This window comes from Dipodomys spectabilis, unplaced genomic scaffold (assembly GCF_019054845.1).
Source record: "Dipodomys spectabilis isolate Male_0828 unplaced genomic scaffold, ASM1905484v1 ptg000728l, whole genome shotgun sequence".
NCBI classification, from domain to species: Eukaryota; Metazoa; Chordata; class Mammalia; order Rodentia; family Heteromyidae; genus Dipodomys; species Dipodomys spectabilis.
This window is the reverse complement of record NW_024871405.1, coordinates 142453-156368: the sequence shown is the minus strand read 5'-3', so window position 1 is coordinate 156368 and position 13916 is coordinate 142453. Positions and strand designations below refer to the sequence as shown.

The following is a 13916-nucleotide window of genomic DNA, read 5'->3' as shown; positions in this document are numbered from 1 at the left end:
CTTAGGACATCAAAGTTCAAAGCCAGCCTGGGCAGAAAAGCCCATGAGACTCCCATCTCCAATTAACTAGCAAGAAGCCAGAAATGGAGCTGGGGCTCAAGGGGTTAAGTGCTAGCCTTGAGCAAAAATGGCAGGTAAGAAAGAGTTTTGAGCTCTGGGCTGGGAAGGTGGCTCAGTGGTAGAGTGCTGGCTTAGCGTGCATGAAGCCCTGGGTTCGATTCCTCAGTACCACATAAGCAGAAAAAACCCGAAGTGGCACTGTGGCTCAAGTGGTAGAGCGCTAGTCCTGAGCAAAAGAAGTTCAGTGCCCAAGCTCTGAGTTCAAGTGCCAGAACTGGCAAAAAAGAAAAAAAAAAAAGGCGTTCAGAGCCCTAAGTTCAAGCCTCAGCACTGGCACAAAAGTAGAATCTTAAAATGGTTTTGTCTCTGGATGTGGTGGGGCATGCCCTAACCCCAGCTACCCAGAAGGTAGAGGTAGGAGGATCACTATAGGAGGTGGGCTTGGAGCAAAAGCTAGAGATCCTACCTAAAATAGATAAATAAAGCAAAAGAGTTTAAGGTCCTGAGGTCAATTCTCAGTACTACCTTCCCCCTCAGGAATCTGGACTAAGTCTGGTGTAAGGAAAGCCATGTGCATGGCAGACACCGTCCCACCCCTGCAAAGGCCAGCATGACCCATGTGTTTGTGTCACAGGGCAAGAAGAGACATAAACTGGGGCCTCTAGCCTCAGGCTCTTGCTGCCTTCAAAAGGGTTCCAAATGTCACAAACCCACTGAGTCCCGACTGCACCCAGCAGCAGCTCTTTCTCCTAGTGTTCCTCCCACAGCAGCCCCACCTTCTGGCCAGAACCTGGTGAATACAGGTCCAGCCCCACCCTAAACCCGCCCCCTTCCTCTAACCAATCCATGCCAGCCCCATCCTGAGCCTGCCTCTTTCCTCTAACCAATCCATGCCAGCCCCATCCTGAGCAGGGCCCTTCCTCTAACCAATCCATGCCAGCCCCATCCTGAGCAGGGCCCTTCCTCTAACCAATCCATGCCAGCCCCATCCTGAGCCGGCCCCTTTCCCTGACCAATCCATGCCAGCCCCATCCTGAGCCAGCCCCTTTCCCTGACCAATCCATGCCAGCCCCACCTCAGTCCTGCACCTTCCCCTAGCCAATCCACATTCAGCCACGCCCTGAGCCAATCTATGCCAGCCTGGCCCAGAGTCCCCCATTCCCCTGCTCTACCACACCTTGGCAGCTCCCTACCAGGGCTGGGCCAGGCTGGGCCTGCGCCCCCTCCGCCTCCCCTCCCCTGTCGGGGGTCAGGCGGGGACCTCACTCTGCAGGATGCGCACAGGGCTGCTCTGGTGGGGACAGGGCATGTCGCCCTGTGGTGTGGGGCCTGGGTCGCTGGAAGGGGCAGACACTGGTTTATGAGTGAGCAGGTTCTTGACTGACAGGTGATCTCTCCCTTGCATTCACATGTTCTGGCCAGGATGTCTTGTGACACATGACACCTTCAAGGGACATCCCCAGAGGCCAAACACTCGACTGTCTGATCATGAACTTCTAGCTTTCAAAACCTGGGAGCTGAATAAACTCTTCTCTGTAAAGAACCCCCTGTCATGTTCTTTGTCATAACAATGGAAAGTGGAATAAAATGCCATAATAAGAGACCCTAAGAACACAAACCCCCTTTTCTGTCACTCCAGGGGCTGCACAGCCTGTGGAGCTGTTGCTGCCTCCTTTCCACCATCACACCAGAGTGGCTGACTGCTAACTAGAGCCCCGGCTTCACAGCACCCCGAGGGCAAGGCAGCTTACTCCTCCACGTCTCCTAGCTAGTTAAGGACTGGTGCACCCTTCCTTCCTTCCTTCCTCTCTCCCTCCCCCTCCCTTCCTCCCTCCCTTCCTTTCTTTTCTTGTGCTAGTCCTGGGGCTAGAACTCAGGGCTCTAACTGAAGCCACAGCTCCACTTCAGCTTTTTTTGGTGATTGATTGGAGATAAGAGTCTCCCTGACTTTCCAGCCTGGGCTAGCTTCGAACCACAATCCTCAGATCTCAGCCTCCTGAGTAGCTCAGATTACAGGTGTGAGCCACAGGTGCCTGGCTTCTGCATCTCTTCATAAGATGCATGCAGTGTCCGCAGGGTCTCATGGCAGCCACTCAGCCTGGCTCTCTCCTCTACCACAGTGTCCTCTTGGCCGCACTGACCTCTGCCCCTGTCTTTTGGGCTCAGGCATGAATGGTCTCTGTTCCCAGAGCACCATGTTCCCTGTCATTCAAAGATACCCTGACCACCCACGCAGGGCACCCCAGCAGCCTGCCATAAACCCTGTCCCCATGGACCTGGCTCCCGGGCTCCCTGAATCCTTTGAGCGAGTGAAGTCAGCTTTCCACTACCACATCAAATATCAGAGATAATCAACTTATGAAGAGATGAGAGTTAGGAGTTGCAGCCTGTGATCTTGGGCCCTGTTGCTTTTGGACCGCTGGCAAGGCAGCACATCGTAGCAGGAGCATGTGGTTGGGAAAGCCATTCACCTCATGGACGGGAGGCAAGAGATGGGAAGAAGCCAGCCTTCCACAGTCCCCTTTGAAGCCACACCCCCAATGACCTAACTTCCTCCCCTGAGGCTCTAGCTCCTAAAGGCATCACAGCTCCTTCCTAACACTGTGCTGGGGAACAGGCCTTGACTCGGCTACAGCCTGATGGTGAGGGGTGCTCACCCACCAGGACAGTGCTGTCCACTCGCTGAAACAGGGCAGAGACCCCGTGTGCATTCACCAGCACCCACCCGACCTGCCCCCTCACCTCTCCTAGCTCCTCCTGAGCCTGCTCCACGTACGTGGTCCCCCTTGGCAGCGCCCCGGGACTCTCCACCTTGTCGCTTCCACTCTCGTTGGTCTTCTGGCTGTGGTCCTGCGTCTCTGTGTCTGAGTCCTCTGCATTCTCTCGCTCAGACTTGTCTGAGAACGCATCGTTGTCCAGGTGGTTCTCCAGGGAAGATCCGTTCAGGCTGGAAGGTGGAGGGGACTGTGGGTGTCCAGTCAAAGGCCAGTCAGTCACTGGGGAGTCTGGACCCTCACTGTGGGCTTCACACACTGTCCTGTGGCAACAGCCCACAGTGGCAGCATTTGGAGCGACTGCCTCCAGTCTCTGCGGGAGCAAGCAGGGCCTGCAGCAGAGGGACAAGTCGGTAGCCTCCAGGGGCTGTGAATCCGCAGTGGTCGGCTCCCTCCACCTCCCGCCTACAGCGACAGCTTGGGCTGACCATCGCCTGCCTGCCCAGCCACTCACGGGGACAGGTCCTGATCTGGGGGGAGGGCGGTGGAGGCGGGCAGCCCGCAGAGGGAGGAGGGCGACCCATCTGGCGACGACCCCGGCTCCCCATCGCGGCCCTGCTCGCAGGGGCTCAGTCGAGGCAGGCTGGAGCAGCGCAGGGCCAGCTCCAGGGCGTCCAGCCAGCAGCGACCTGGAGAGGGGCCGGACAACAGCGTGGGCCTTCCTCCCCAAACCCTGTCCTCACCACAGACCCCACCCCTCAGCCGAGCCCACCCTGCTGGCCACCCCTCACCCCGCCCCACTGGGGTCCCTGGGGACGCTTCATGTGCACACGCGTGTGCGTTTGCGTGTGGGTGTGAGTGTGGGGGAGCACAGGGCAGAGGTCGGGACCCTCAAGTGTCCGTGGACTCCTGGAGCAGGCTCAGGCAGCTTTCCAGAGCCTCACAAGACATGGCACCGACAGCCCAGGCTAAGGGCGGGACAGTAAGAGAGCCCCAGGTCACACACTCAGAGCTTGCCCTCCACCTGTGGCCGGCCTGCAGATTCCTCCTGCAGAGGGGAGAGGCAGGGTGGGGTGCCAGGGCCCCTGCTGGCACTCACCATCAGACTCGGAGGCGGCCCTGAAGATCAGGTAGCTGCTGGGCAGGGGCTGGGTGATGGAGCCCACACTCTCGCCTTTGGGGCCCTGGAGAGGCAGAGACCCGCTGGGGTCAGGCGCCCACCGGGGTCAGGCGTCCGCCAGGCAGGCCCGGAGGGCAGCAAGAGGGCCGGGCGGAGGCTCCGCCGGGCGGGGCTTCATCAGCAGATGGAGTCCAGGGTGCCAGGTTCTCCCGGTGTCAGGGATGCGCAGGGCGTTCGGGGCGAGTGCATGGCAAGCAGCAGGCGGGCTTCCTTCCGGAGGCCCCACCACCCCACGGCCGTGTGACAAGGGGCAGCCAGGCTTTCGGAAGATGTGTGTGTGCCAACGAGCCGTGCTGCTTTCTGCTTTTGGTCTGGTGTCTGCTGAGTCACAGGAGACAGCAGTGCCGTAGCCGACACTAGGTTTTGGCAGGGGGCTGATTCCACTGTCTGGGGTCTGATGCCAGCGTTCCGTGCGTGTCAGAGGTCAGGGAGGCCGAGCTGGGAGGCCCCGCAGGGCAGGCATGTGAGATGCATGTTCTGTTTGGTATTTGCAACTTACAGTGGGCTTATTCGAATGGGATCTTTTGTGTGTGTGTGTGTCAGTCATGGGGCCTGAACTCTGGGCCTGGGCGTTGTCCCTCAGCTCTTCAGCTCAAGGCTAGCGCTCTACCACTTGAGCCATGGTGCCACTTCTGGCTTTTTCTGCTTATGTGGTGCTGAGGAATCGAACCCAGGGCCTCAGGCATGCAAGGCAGGTGCTCTACCACTGAGCCACCTTCCCAGTCCCATCGAATGGGATCTTAATCATCAGCAAGGGAAGGCCTTTGTTACAAATGCCGTCTGGCAGGGCACCAGTGGCTCATGCCTGTAATCCTAGCTAGTCAGGAAGCTGAGATCTGAGGATCGCAGTGAAGCCAACCTGGGCAGTGAAGTCTGTAAGTCTTACCTCTACTAAACTACCACAACAAGCCTGAAGTGGAGCTGTGGCTTCAGTGGTCTACAGCATCAACCATGAGCAAAAGCTCAAGGGCAGGGCCCAGGCCCTGAGTTCAAGCCCCAGGACCAGCACAACAAAGAAACCGCCAAACCTGGTCACTGGTGTGAGATGTGGAATCTCCCTGAGCTGTGGGGTGAGTTCTGGCTGGGCAGCTCTGCCCCAGGTGCCCACAGCCCACCGTGCACTGGGAGTATGGAGGCCGTGGGCCTGGGGGGGGGCCTCCTTCCGCTATGGACTGCTCCCCCAGCCCGCCTGGTGTGCGGTACCTTCACGGCCCAGACCGACTGGTCGAGCGGGTGGAAGAGCTTGAAGCAGAAGCCGTCTTTCTTGGAGGGGCGCTCGAGCAGCTGGCAGCAGTGCAGCAGGACGGTGCCCACCCAGTGGCCCACCTTGGGGGTCTTGTAGATGAGCAGCACCCCCGGCTTCAGCACGCACCACAGCTTTGTCCAGCTTTTCAGGGTGCCCCTGATCTGCACGGGGGCGGGAGGTCGTGGGGCCTTAGCCGCCGGCCCACGCAGCCTCCAGTCAGAGGCGGGATGGTCTCCTAACACCCACTCCCCGGGGGGCCCCCTGCTGTGACCCAGGCAGGGCCTAGCACTCCCCCGAGCACCAGGACATGAGTTCAAAGCCCCAGGAACAAACAGAGCTCAGAGCCACCCAGCCTGTGACTTCCTTTCAGAGAATATTTTTCGTCTTTGTGCCAGTTCTGGGGCTTGAACTCAGGGCCTGGGCGCTGTTTCTTAGCTTTTTCATTCAAGGCTGGTTGTTCTACTCGAGCCATAGCTTTGCTTCCAGCTTTTTTGGTGGTTAATTGGAGATACAAGCCCTATAGGCTTTCCTGCTGGCCTTGCAGTGTGATCCTCAGATCTCCGCCTGAGTGGCTGGGATTACAGGCGTGAGCCATGGTGTCTGGCTCACTGGCCATGTCTAATTTCATCTTGTGTCTTTCCTTGGTACGTTTTCCTTCACAACTTTGAGGGAGGGGGTCCCACAGAGGCTGGGCTCCCCTAAGGGCTGGATCCTTTAACCTCCACTGTGCAGAGAGGGACCCTGAGGCTCAGAGGCTGACTTGGCCTGACTCCAACCCTCGGTCCTCCCCTGGGAAGCCAGGGGACCCCTCCCCCTTCCCCAGGAAACCAGGACACCCAGGCGTAATGGGGAGGGACGGAAGGGGGGCCCTGCTTGGGCCCCGCCCACCGATGGACATTCTAGCAAGGAGAGGAGGACACAGATGTGGACGGCCCTGTGACCAGAGGCAGTGGGGCGGCAGACGCCCGCGGGAGCAGCAGAGCCTTGGGAGGGGTGGATTTTGTACTGAGGCCACCTGTCACCACAAGCCCCAGGACACTGACGGGCTTGCCGCGACAAGCCCCCGGCAGCGCCCGTACCTTCAGGCTGTCGGCCATGATGACCACGCTGCGGTCGGTCAGGGCGCTGAACAGCTGCTTTGTAGCTCTCTTCTTCTCCTGCCGGTAGCTCTCTTTCTGCGCCTGCATCGGGGGTGCGGGCCCGGGTTACAGGAGCCCCCAGCGACCCCAAATCCTCCCATCACCCGGTCAGCGAGAGGAGAGGCGGGGGGGGGGGTGGAGGGGGGCAGCCACCCAACACGGCCGTGGACCCGCCCATCCGGGGGCTCACCTTGAGGACCTCCTTCTTGGAGACCCTGGCTGTCGGGGACACACACTCCTTGTGAGACCCGGTGTGCACCCTGTGCTCCGCCTGCAGGAGAGGGGGGCGTAGGTTGTGGCACCGCCTGGGGCCTGCTGGAGACCAAGGAGGCAGCAGAAAGTGCTGCCCCGCCCGCTGCCCTGTGCTGCCCGCCCTTCCCGCGTGCCGTGGGAGGGGGCGCGGGGCAGCAGGGGGCGTGGGGCAGCCGAGGCCGAGGTAGAGGGGCCCTGAGCCACTCAGCGTCACCCCGCTGCACCTGCCAGGCTTGGCCTGGCACTGGTCACGTGAGCAGGCAGTGTCTGGTCAGGAGGGAGGATGGGACAAGGCCAGGGGGAGGGGGAGAAGTGGCCGACGTGGCCCAGAGCTCGTTAGCTGCCACAGCACAGGCCGTCGTTAGTCTGTAGAGGAGACCACTATTACACAGAGAGGTTTAGATGCTTGCCCAAGGTCACATAGCCCCCATGAAGCCTTGCTGGAGTGGAGGCCACCCTTGAGAGTCGTCAATTAGAACATTCCAGATCACATGAAGGGGCCGGGGAGGGAGGGCCTGGGGCTTCACCTGCGAGGGGTCTTAGGGCTGAAGGAACTGGTAACAGGAGCCAGAGCTGAGTGAGGACTGTGGCCACGGGGCTGCCCTCTGAGGGACGACGGCCAGCAGACGGCCTGGTGTCCTCTCCCGGGGGCTCCCGGCGCCCGCCCCGCCCCGCCCCGCCCCGCCCCGCCCTGCGTTGAGCACCCAGCCCACCTGCAGGACCCCGGGGAAGAGGGGCGCTCCAGCCTCTCAGGAACCTTGCTCCCTACAGAAATAACTGGCAAAATGGAGTTGAGAACGGCTGGACCTGATCCTGGTCCTGGATTCAGAATATATAAAGAACCCTGACAAAACAGCAACAGAAAGACAACTCAACCAAAAGCTGGAGGAGGGCCTGAAGAGATGCTCCCCAAAAGGGAGCTGCAGATGGGTGATAAGTGCCAGGAGATGCAAACCACACTGCAGTGTGGGGCCTCTGGGGCGTCTCTCCAGGACCGCTATGCTAACTTCAGAAAACAAAATAGGTGTGCATGAAGCCATGGGTTCGATTCCTCAGTACCGCATACACAGAAAAAGCTCAAGTGGTAGAGCGCTCTTGCCTTTAGCTGAAGAGCTCAGGGACAGCACCCAGGCCCAGAGATCAAGACCCACAAGCCACAAAACAAACAGAAAGTGGGCTGGGGTGTGGGGGCTGTGGGGGAGTGGGGGCTGTGGGGGTGTGGGGGCTGTGGGGGAGTCAGGGCTGTGGGGGAGTGGGGGCTGTGGGGAGTCGGGGCTGTGAGGAGTGGGGGCTGTGGGGGAGTTGGGGGCTGTGGGGGAGTTGGGGGCTGTGGGGGAGTGGGGGCTGTGGGGGAGTCGGGGCTGTGGGGGAGTTGGGGGCTGTGGGGGAGTGGGGGCTGTGGGGAGTCGGGGCTGTGAGGAGTGGGGGCTGTGGGGAAGTTGGGGGCTGTGGGGAGTTGGGGGCTGTGGGGGAGCTGGGGGCTGTGGGGGAGTCGGGGCTGTGAGGAGTGGGGGCTGTGGGGGAGTTGGGGGCTGTGGGGGAGTCGGGGGCTGTGGGGGAGTGGGGGCTGTGGGGGCTGTGGGGGAGTCGGGGCTGTGAGGAGTGGGGGCTGTGGGGGAGTCAGGGCTGCGGGGAGTTGGGGGCTGTGGGGAGTCGGGGGCTGTGAGGAGTGGGGGCTGTGGGGGAGTGGGGGCTGTGAGGAGTGAGGGCTGTGGGGGAGTCGGGGCTGTGGGGGAGTCGGGGCTGTGAGGAGTGGGGGCTGTGGGGGAGTCGGGGCTGTGGGGGAGTCGGGGGCTGTGGGGGAGTCGGGGCTGTGGGGGAGTCGGGGCTGTGGGGGAGTCGGGGACTGTGGGGGAGTGGGGGCTGTGGGGGAGTCGGGGCTGTGGGGGAGTCGGGGGCTGTGGGGGAGTCGGGGGCTGTGGGGGAGTCGGGGGCTGTGGGGGAGTTGGGGGCTGTGAGGAGTGGGGGCTGTGGGGGAGTCGGGGGCTGTGGGGGAGTCGGGGGCTGTGGGGGAGTTGGGGGCTGTGAGGAGTGGGGGCTGTGGGGGAGTCGGGGGCTGTGGGGGAGTCGGGGGCTGTGGGGGAGTTGGGGGCTGTGAGGAGTGGGGGCTGTGGGGGAGTTGGGGGCTGTGGGGGAGTCGGGGCTGTGGGGGAGTGGGGGCTGTGGGGGAGTCGGGGGCTGTGGGGGAGTCGGGGGCTGTGGGGGAGTCGGGGGCTGTGGGGGAGTCGGGGCTGTGAGGAGTGGGGGCTGTGGGGGAGTGGGGGCTGTGGGGGAGTCGGGGGCTGTGGGGGAGTCGGGGGCTGTGGGGGAGTTGGGGGCTGTGGGGGAGTTGGGGGCTGTGAGGAGTGGGGGCTGTGGGGGAGTCGGGGCTGTGGGGGAGTGGGGGCTGTGGGGGAGTCAGGGCTGTGGGGGAGTCGGGGCTGTGGGGGAGTCGGGGCTGTGGGGGAGTCAGGGCTGTGGGGGAGTCGGGGCTGTGGGGGAGTTGGGGGCTGTGGGGGAGTTGGGGGCTGTGAGGAGTGGGGGCTGTGGGGGAGTCGGGGCTGTGGGGAGTCGGGTCTGTGGGGAGTCGGGTCTGTGGGGAGTCGGGGCTGTGGGGAGTCGGGGGCTGTGGGGAGTCGGGTCTGTGGGGAGTCGGGGGCTGTGGGGAGTCGGGTCTGTGGGGAGTCAGGGTTAGTGGAAAAGGAGGAAGTTCAGGAGGTGGAGGTAGAGATGCACAGCACCACAATGGCACCCCCTGCTGTGCCTTAGAGGTTGGTCAAGATGCCAGTGCCTTGGCGCACACCTGTAATCCTGGCTACTCAAGAGGCTGAGATCTGGGGCTGGGAAGGTGGCTCAGTGGTAGAGCACTTGCCTTGCATGCTCGAGGCCCTGGGTTCGATTCCTCAGCACCACGTAAGCAGGAAAAAAAGAAGCCGGAAGTGGCGCTGTGGCTCAAGTGGTAGAGCGCTGGCCTTGAGCTGAAGAGCTGAGGGACAGCGCCCAGGCCCAGAGCTCAGGCCCCATGACTGGCAAAAAACAAACAAACAAAAAACCAAAAAAACAAATAAATAAAATTCCTTATATTAAAAAAAAAAGAGGCTGAGATCTGAGGATTGAGGTTCAAAGCCAACCCAGGAAGACTGTGAGACTCTTACATCCAATTAACCAGCAAAAGGCTGGAAGTGGGGCTGTGGCTCAAATGGTAGAGCCAAGGCTAAGTTTAAGCCTGGACTGGCGCGCGCATGCGCATACACACACACACACACACACACACACACGCACGCACGCACGCACGCACGCACGCACGCACGCACGCACGCACACACACACACACACACACACACGGAGAGGGATCATGAACTCCCCCTGACGGGTGAGGTAACAGAGGCCAGGGCTATCTCCAACTCCACTGTCCTTGGCTCAGGACCACCAGCGTCAGCCAGCGCCTGGAGCCATGGCACGGAGACCCTCTGGGGAAGAAAGGGTGACGGCCCCAAGGCCCGCCAAGCCCAGGCTCTAGAACTCAGTGTCCTGGAGAGAGCACACGGCCGGTGGAACAGCGCACAGCAGTCTGGGTGCAGCCTGTGTCGGGAGCCGCTCTCCCACGGGCCCCCGCGCTCCCCCAGCGGCCCACGTCCCTTCCCCGCTCTGCTGGGTTATGAACAGCGGAGACGCTCTTCCCTGGGCCCAGCAGGGCAGGATGGGCTTGGCTGCCCCTGGCCAGGCTCCCTGTCCTGGGTCTTACCGGTGGTGGCTTTGTGACGGAGCCCGGGGTCAGGGGCTCTTCATCCCCTGATGGTGACACACCATTGGAGTCCATGTCCTTTCCTGCAAGAGAGCGGCCGGGTGAGCAGGTGGACCAGGCTCCTCAGCAGGAGGCACCCAAGCAGGCCTGGGAGGGGCAGGAAGCCACCAGCGAGCAGTGGCACTGCCCTTGGAGAGGGGTGGCGGTGGCAAGCCCCAGCCCTGGGAGGGACCCCGAGCCAGGGGGAGGAAGCTGGGGAGCTGGCTGCAAATGGGTGATGATGTGTGATTTGGGTCTCTGAGGAAGGCAGTGCCCAGGCTTGGGGCACCCTGGGCTCAGGGTCTGGAGGCCACTGCCCTGAGTGCTGGGGGGAAGGGGGGTCGATCTGAGCTGGGGAAGTGGCCACACCTTGCTCCGCACACTCAAGGCCCACAGGAAGGAGCTGGCCACTTCCTGTGGCTGGTGGACCATGCACCAAGTAGCAATGGTACGGCCTGGGTTGATGCCCTGCACATCACAGGCTGGGCACAGGTGGGCAGAAAGGACTGACACCCACAGAGCTAGCGGGGACGGGGGGCTCTGGGGACCCCTCCCTGCAGCACAGGGAGGGACCAGGAGCTGGTGACTTGAGGAAATGGCTCTGCCCAAGGCCATCCAGCGCGTGAAATTCCACTTCCTGGCCTGGCGGCTGCTGCCAAACCCTAAAACCAAGCCCGGAATCCGTGCCCCTGCCCTGGCCTCAGTGGGGGTCAGCAGGGACGCCGGCTGCCCGGCGGCCAGGGGCAGTGCAGCAGACGGCCGGGAGGACTCGGAGCAGAGGCTGGTGCTGACTGCTCTACCTGCTAGCGCTCTACCATGTGAGCCACAGCTCCACTTCCAGCTTTTTGCTGGTTAATTGGAGATAAGAGTCTGACTTTCCTGGCTGGCTGTCTTTGAACCCTGATCCTCAGATCTCAGCCTCCTGAGGAGCTAGGATGACAGGCGTGAGCCACCGGTACCCGGTCTACCCAGCATTTTAAGGCATGGTGAACCTTTCGTCCACTCAACCCAGTCTCCAGTGTGGGGCCCCACAGAGCAGGTGGGGCTCAGGCAGGCCACCCAGCGGCTGCGGACCCAGGAGGGCCCAGCACTGACCTGGGCTGACGGGGCCGAGTTCATTCTCACAGCCCAAGAGCAGGTGCCGTGTGAGTTTCCGGGGGTCTGTCTTCTGCGGGGTGGAGGTAGGAGGACACAGCGAGAAACGACGCGGGAGGAAGGCCTCTTCCTTCATGGCGTGGGTGCTCGGGGCCCTCTGGAAAGAGGGAGAGAGAGAGCAGGGTCAGGCCCAGGGCTGGCGGGACACAGCCCCGTGCTGGCGGCGGCCCCAACCAGCCCAGGAATTGGGCCAGGAATGAGGTGGAGACAAGTGGGACCCCAGAGACGTCCAAGACCCCGGAGGAGGCCTGAGCAGGCAGGGGCCAGCCAGCCGGGAAAGCCACGAAGCCAGTGCGGATGGGGACCAGAGACCCGGCCTGGCCCAGGACCCAGCAGACGGCTGGGTCTGCGGGACACTCCGGTGGACCCGGGGGACTACCGGCTGCACTGGCCTGTTAGACTCCCTCCTGGCATTGGCATTTCATGGTGGGAGACAGCCATGGTGCAGACATGGCCAACAGCAGGTGCATGCAGAGAGCAGAGGAAAGAGCCGGTGGCCGCACAGTGCCCCAGGAGACGCTGACAGCAGACTGGGCTCTCCAGGCCTGATCTGCCCCTCACCTCAAGATCCCTCTCACCCTCACCCCTGACCCCTGCCCAAGTGCTGTGGGCTTGAACTCAGGGCCTGGGCACTGTCCCTGAGCTTGTGGGCTCAACGCTGGTGCTTTACCGCTTGAGCCACAGCTCCACTTCCAGCTTTTTGGTGGTTAATTGGAGATGAACTTCCTGCCTGGGTTGGTTTTAAACTGTAATCCTCGGTTTCAGTCTCCTGAATAGCTAAGATTGCAGGTGTGAGCCACCAGTGCCTGGTCACGGCACGTAATGAGAAGACTCAGGAATGCTCAAGCCAGGTGCACTTGGTTCACATCCAGCCCCAGATGCTGGGCTCCTGCATTGTAGTGCAGTGTGGCACGAGGTGGCAGGAAGCAGCCTTGGGGTACAAAGGGATGGAGCAGCGTGGGACGGCCCTGCACACCCTGCTCCTGCCTCCTGCCGGGCAGATCTGCACGCAGAGCATTCCCCAGACCCTCATAGTCCTGCTCCGGCAGTCCCAGTTGAGGGCACTGGACCCACCCGGCTTGCCCATCCTCCAGGTGGCAGAATCCTGACCCTGAGAATGGCAGGCCTGGCTATGGACACCGAGGTGCTGGGGGGACTGAAGGCCCTGGCTCCCTGTCCTGTGTCTGCTCCCACCATGAACCCCTCGAACACCTATCGACCTACCAACCTATGGGGAATTCCCCCTGGCCCACCTTTCTGGGTGGGGGTGGAGCTCCAGCCTCCCGGCTGACTAGTAGCTCAGAGCAGGGCAAAGAACAAAGGCCCCGCTTCCTCTGATGGCCCTGGCCGCCCTCCCCCCCCCCCCAGCCTCTCCTGCTGGCTCTGGAGGCTGGGTGGGGCTTCAAGAGTGATCATGGCCACTGGACAACATGCTGAAAATGAACTGGTGAGAATGGGAGGGAAAAACTGGGAGAGAGCGAGGGAAGGGCGATGCTGGCCAAAGGAAAGGTCCTCTCCACCTGACCTACGTAACTGTCACCCTCTGTACCTCACCTTTGTAATAACAGCAACATTTTTTTAAAAAGTGGGCAGAGTGCCTGGGGTGTCAGTGGATCTAGGGGCTCCTGCCCACAGCCCAGGCCCTGCTCACTCACATGCCCAGCCCAGGTTTACTCCCCCACCCCCCACCCGTCCCCCGTCCCCACCCGTCCCCGTCCCCGGCGCGGGATGGCCAGGGTGTGTGGGTCCGCTCTGGCCTTGGAGGTCTCAGGCAGCGAGGGCCACCAGGTGGCGTGGTAGTCATGGTGGCTCCCTCCCAGCGGGCTCGGGCGGGCAGAGGGCTTCTCCCTGCCCAGCTCCGGGATGGCTCAAGACCCAGCCTGGCCGCCGGTCACCTGGCTGCCTTTCTCCTCAGAGCCCATCCAGAGCCTTCTCTGCGGGGTCAGGCGGTCCCAGGCTCCTTACTGCGAGTTCTGTCATTCACTCACGTGGACACTGTGCTGCCTCCCCTCCCTCTCTCCCTTCCATCCGTTCACTTGTGTTCTCCACCCACCCACCTATCTACCCGTCTATCCACCCCTCCACCCACCCCCCACCCAGCTGCAGGCCAGCAGGGTCCCCAGACTCCTCTCACCACCCAGCATTGGGGTCACAGCTGCTAAAGTCGGTGGCGCAGAGGCTTCTCCGCCCTTCCTCCTGCCTGAGTTGGACGGCGCTGTAGGCAGTGGCTGGCGGTGCCACACAGGACCGGGACAGGGACGGGCGTTCACAGTGGCGCATCCCTTCCCATCATGACCCTGGTCCTGGGCGGCCCCCACCTCACCCATGCAGGTCCAGCCACACTGGCGGGTGACAATGCCGGTCCCGTGCCCTGACGGGCTGCACTGCCCTGCCCTGCCAGTGCCGC

The 13916-nt window shown here is 62.2% G+C and overlaps 2 protein-coding genes across 3 annotated transcripts in view; one reads left to right on the top strand and one right to left on the bottom strand.

Moving 5' to 3' along the window:
- Dhcr7 (7-dehydrocholesterol reductase) overlaps nucleotides 1-13916 on the top strand; it is a 365017-nt gene that overhangs the window by 238110 nt on the left and 112991 nt on the right. The gene's annotated exons all lie outside the window — the stretch shown is intronic.
- Osbpl5 (oxysterol binding protein like 5) overlaps nucleotides 1-13916 on the bottom strand; it is a 47479-nt gene that overhangs the window by 14113 nt on the left and 19450 nt on the right. For both annotated transcript variants that reach the window (XM_042672577.1, XM_042672576.1), the window contains exons 2-9: nucleotides 11450-11606; nucleotides 10316-10398; nucleotides 6530-6610; nucleotides 6280-6381; nucleotides 5158-5361; nucleotides 3874-3958; nucleotides 3289-3463; nucleotides 2803-3007 (exon numbers count right to left, since the gene is read on the bottom strand). In XM_042672577.1, the coding sequence (XP_042528511.1) occupies nucleotides 2803-3007; nucleotides 3289-3463; nucleotides 3874-3958; nucleotides 5158-5361; nucleotides 6280-6381; nucleotides 6530-6610; nucleotides 10316-10398; nucleotides 11450-11585 (1071 nt within the window). In that variant the 5' untranslated portion in view covers nucleotides 11586-11606. The remainder of the gene's footprint in view (nucleotides 1-2802; nucleotides 3008-3288; nucleotides 3464-3873; nucleotides 3959-5157; nucleotides 5362-6279; nucleotides 6382-6529; nucleotides 6611-10315; nucleotides 10399-11449; nucleotides 11607-13916) is intronic.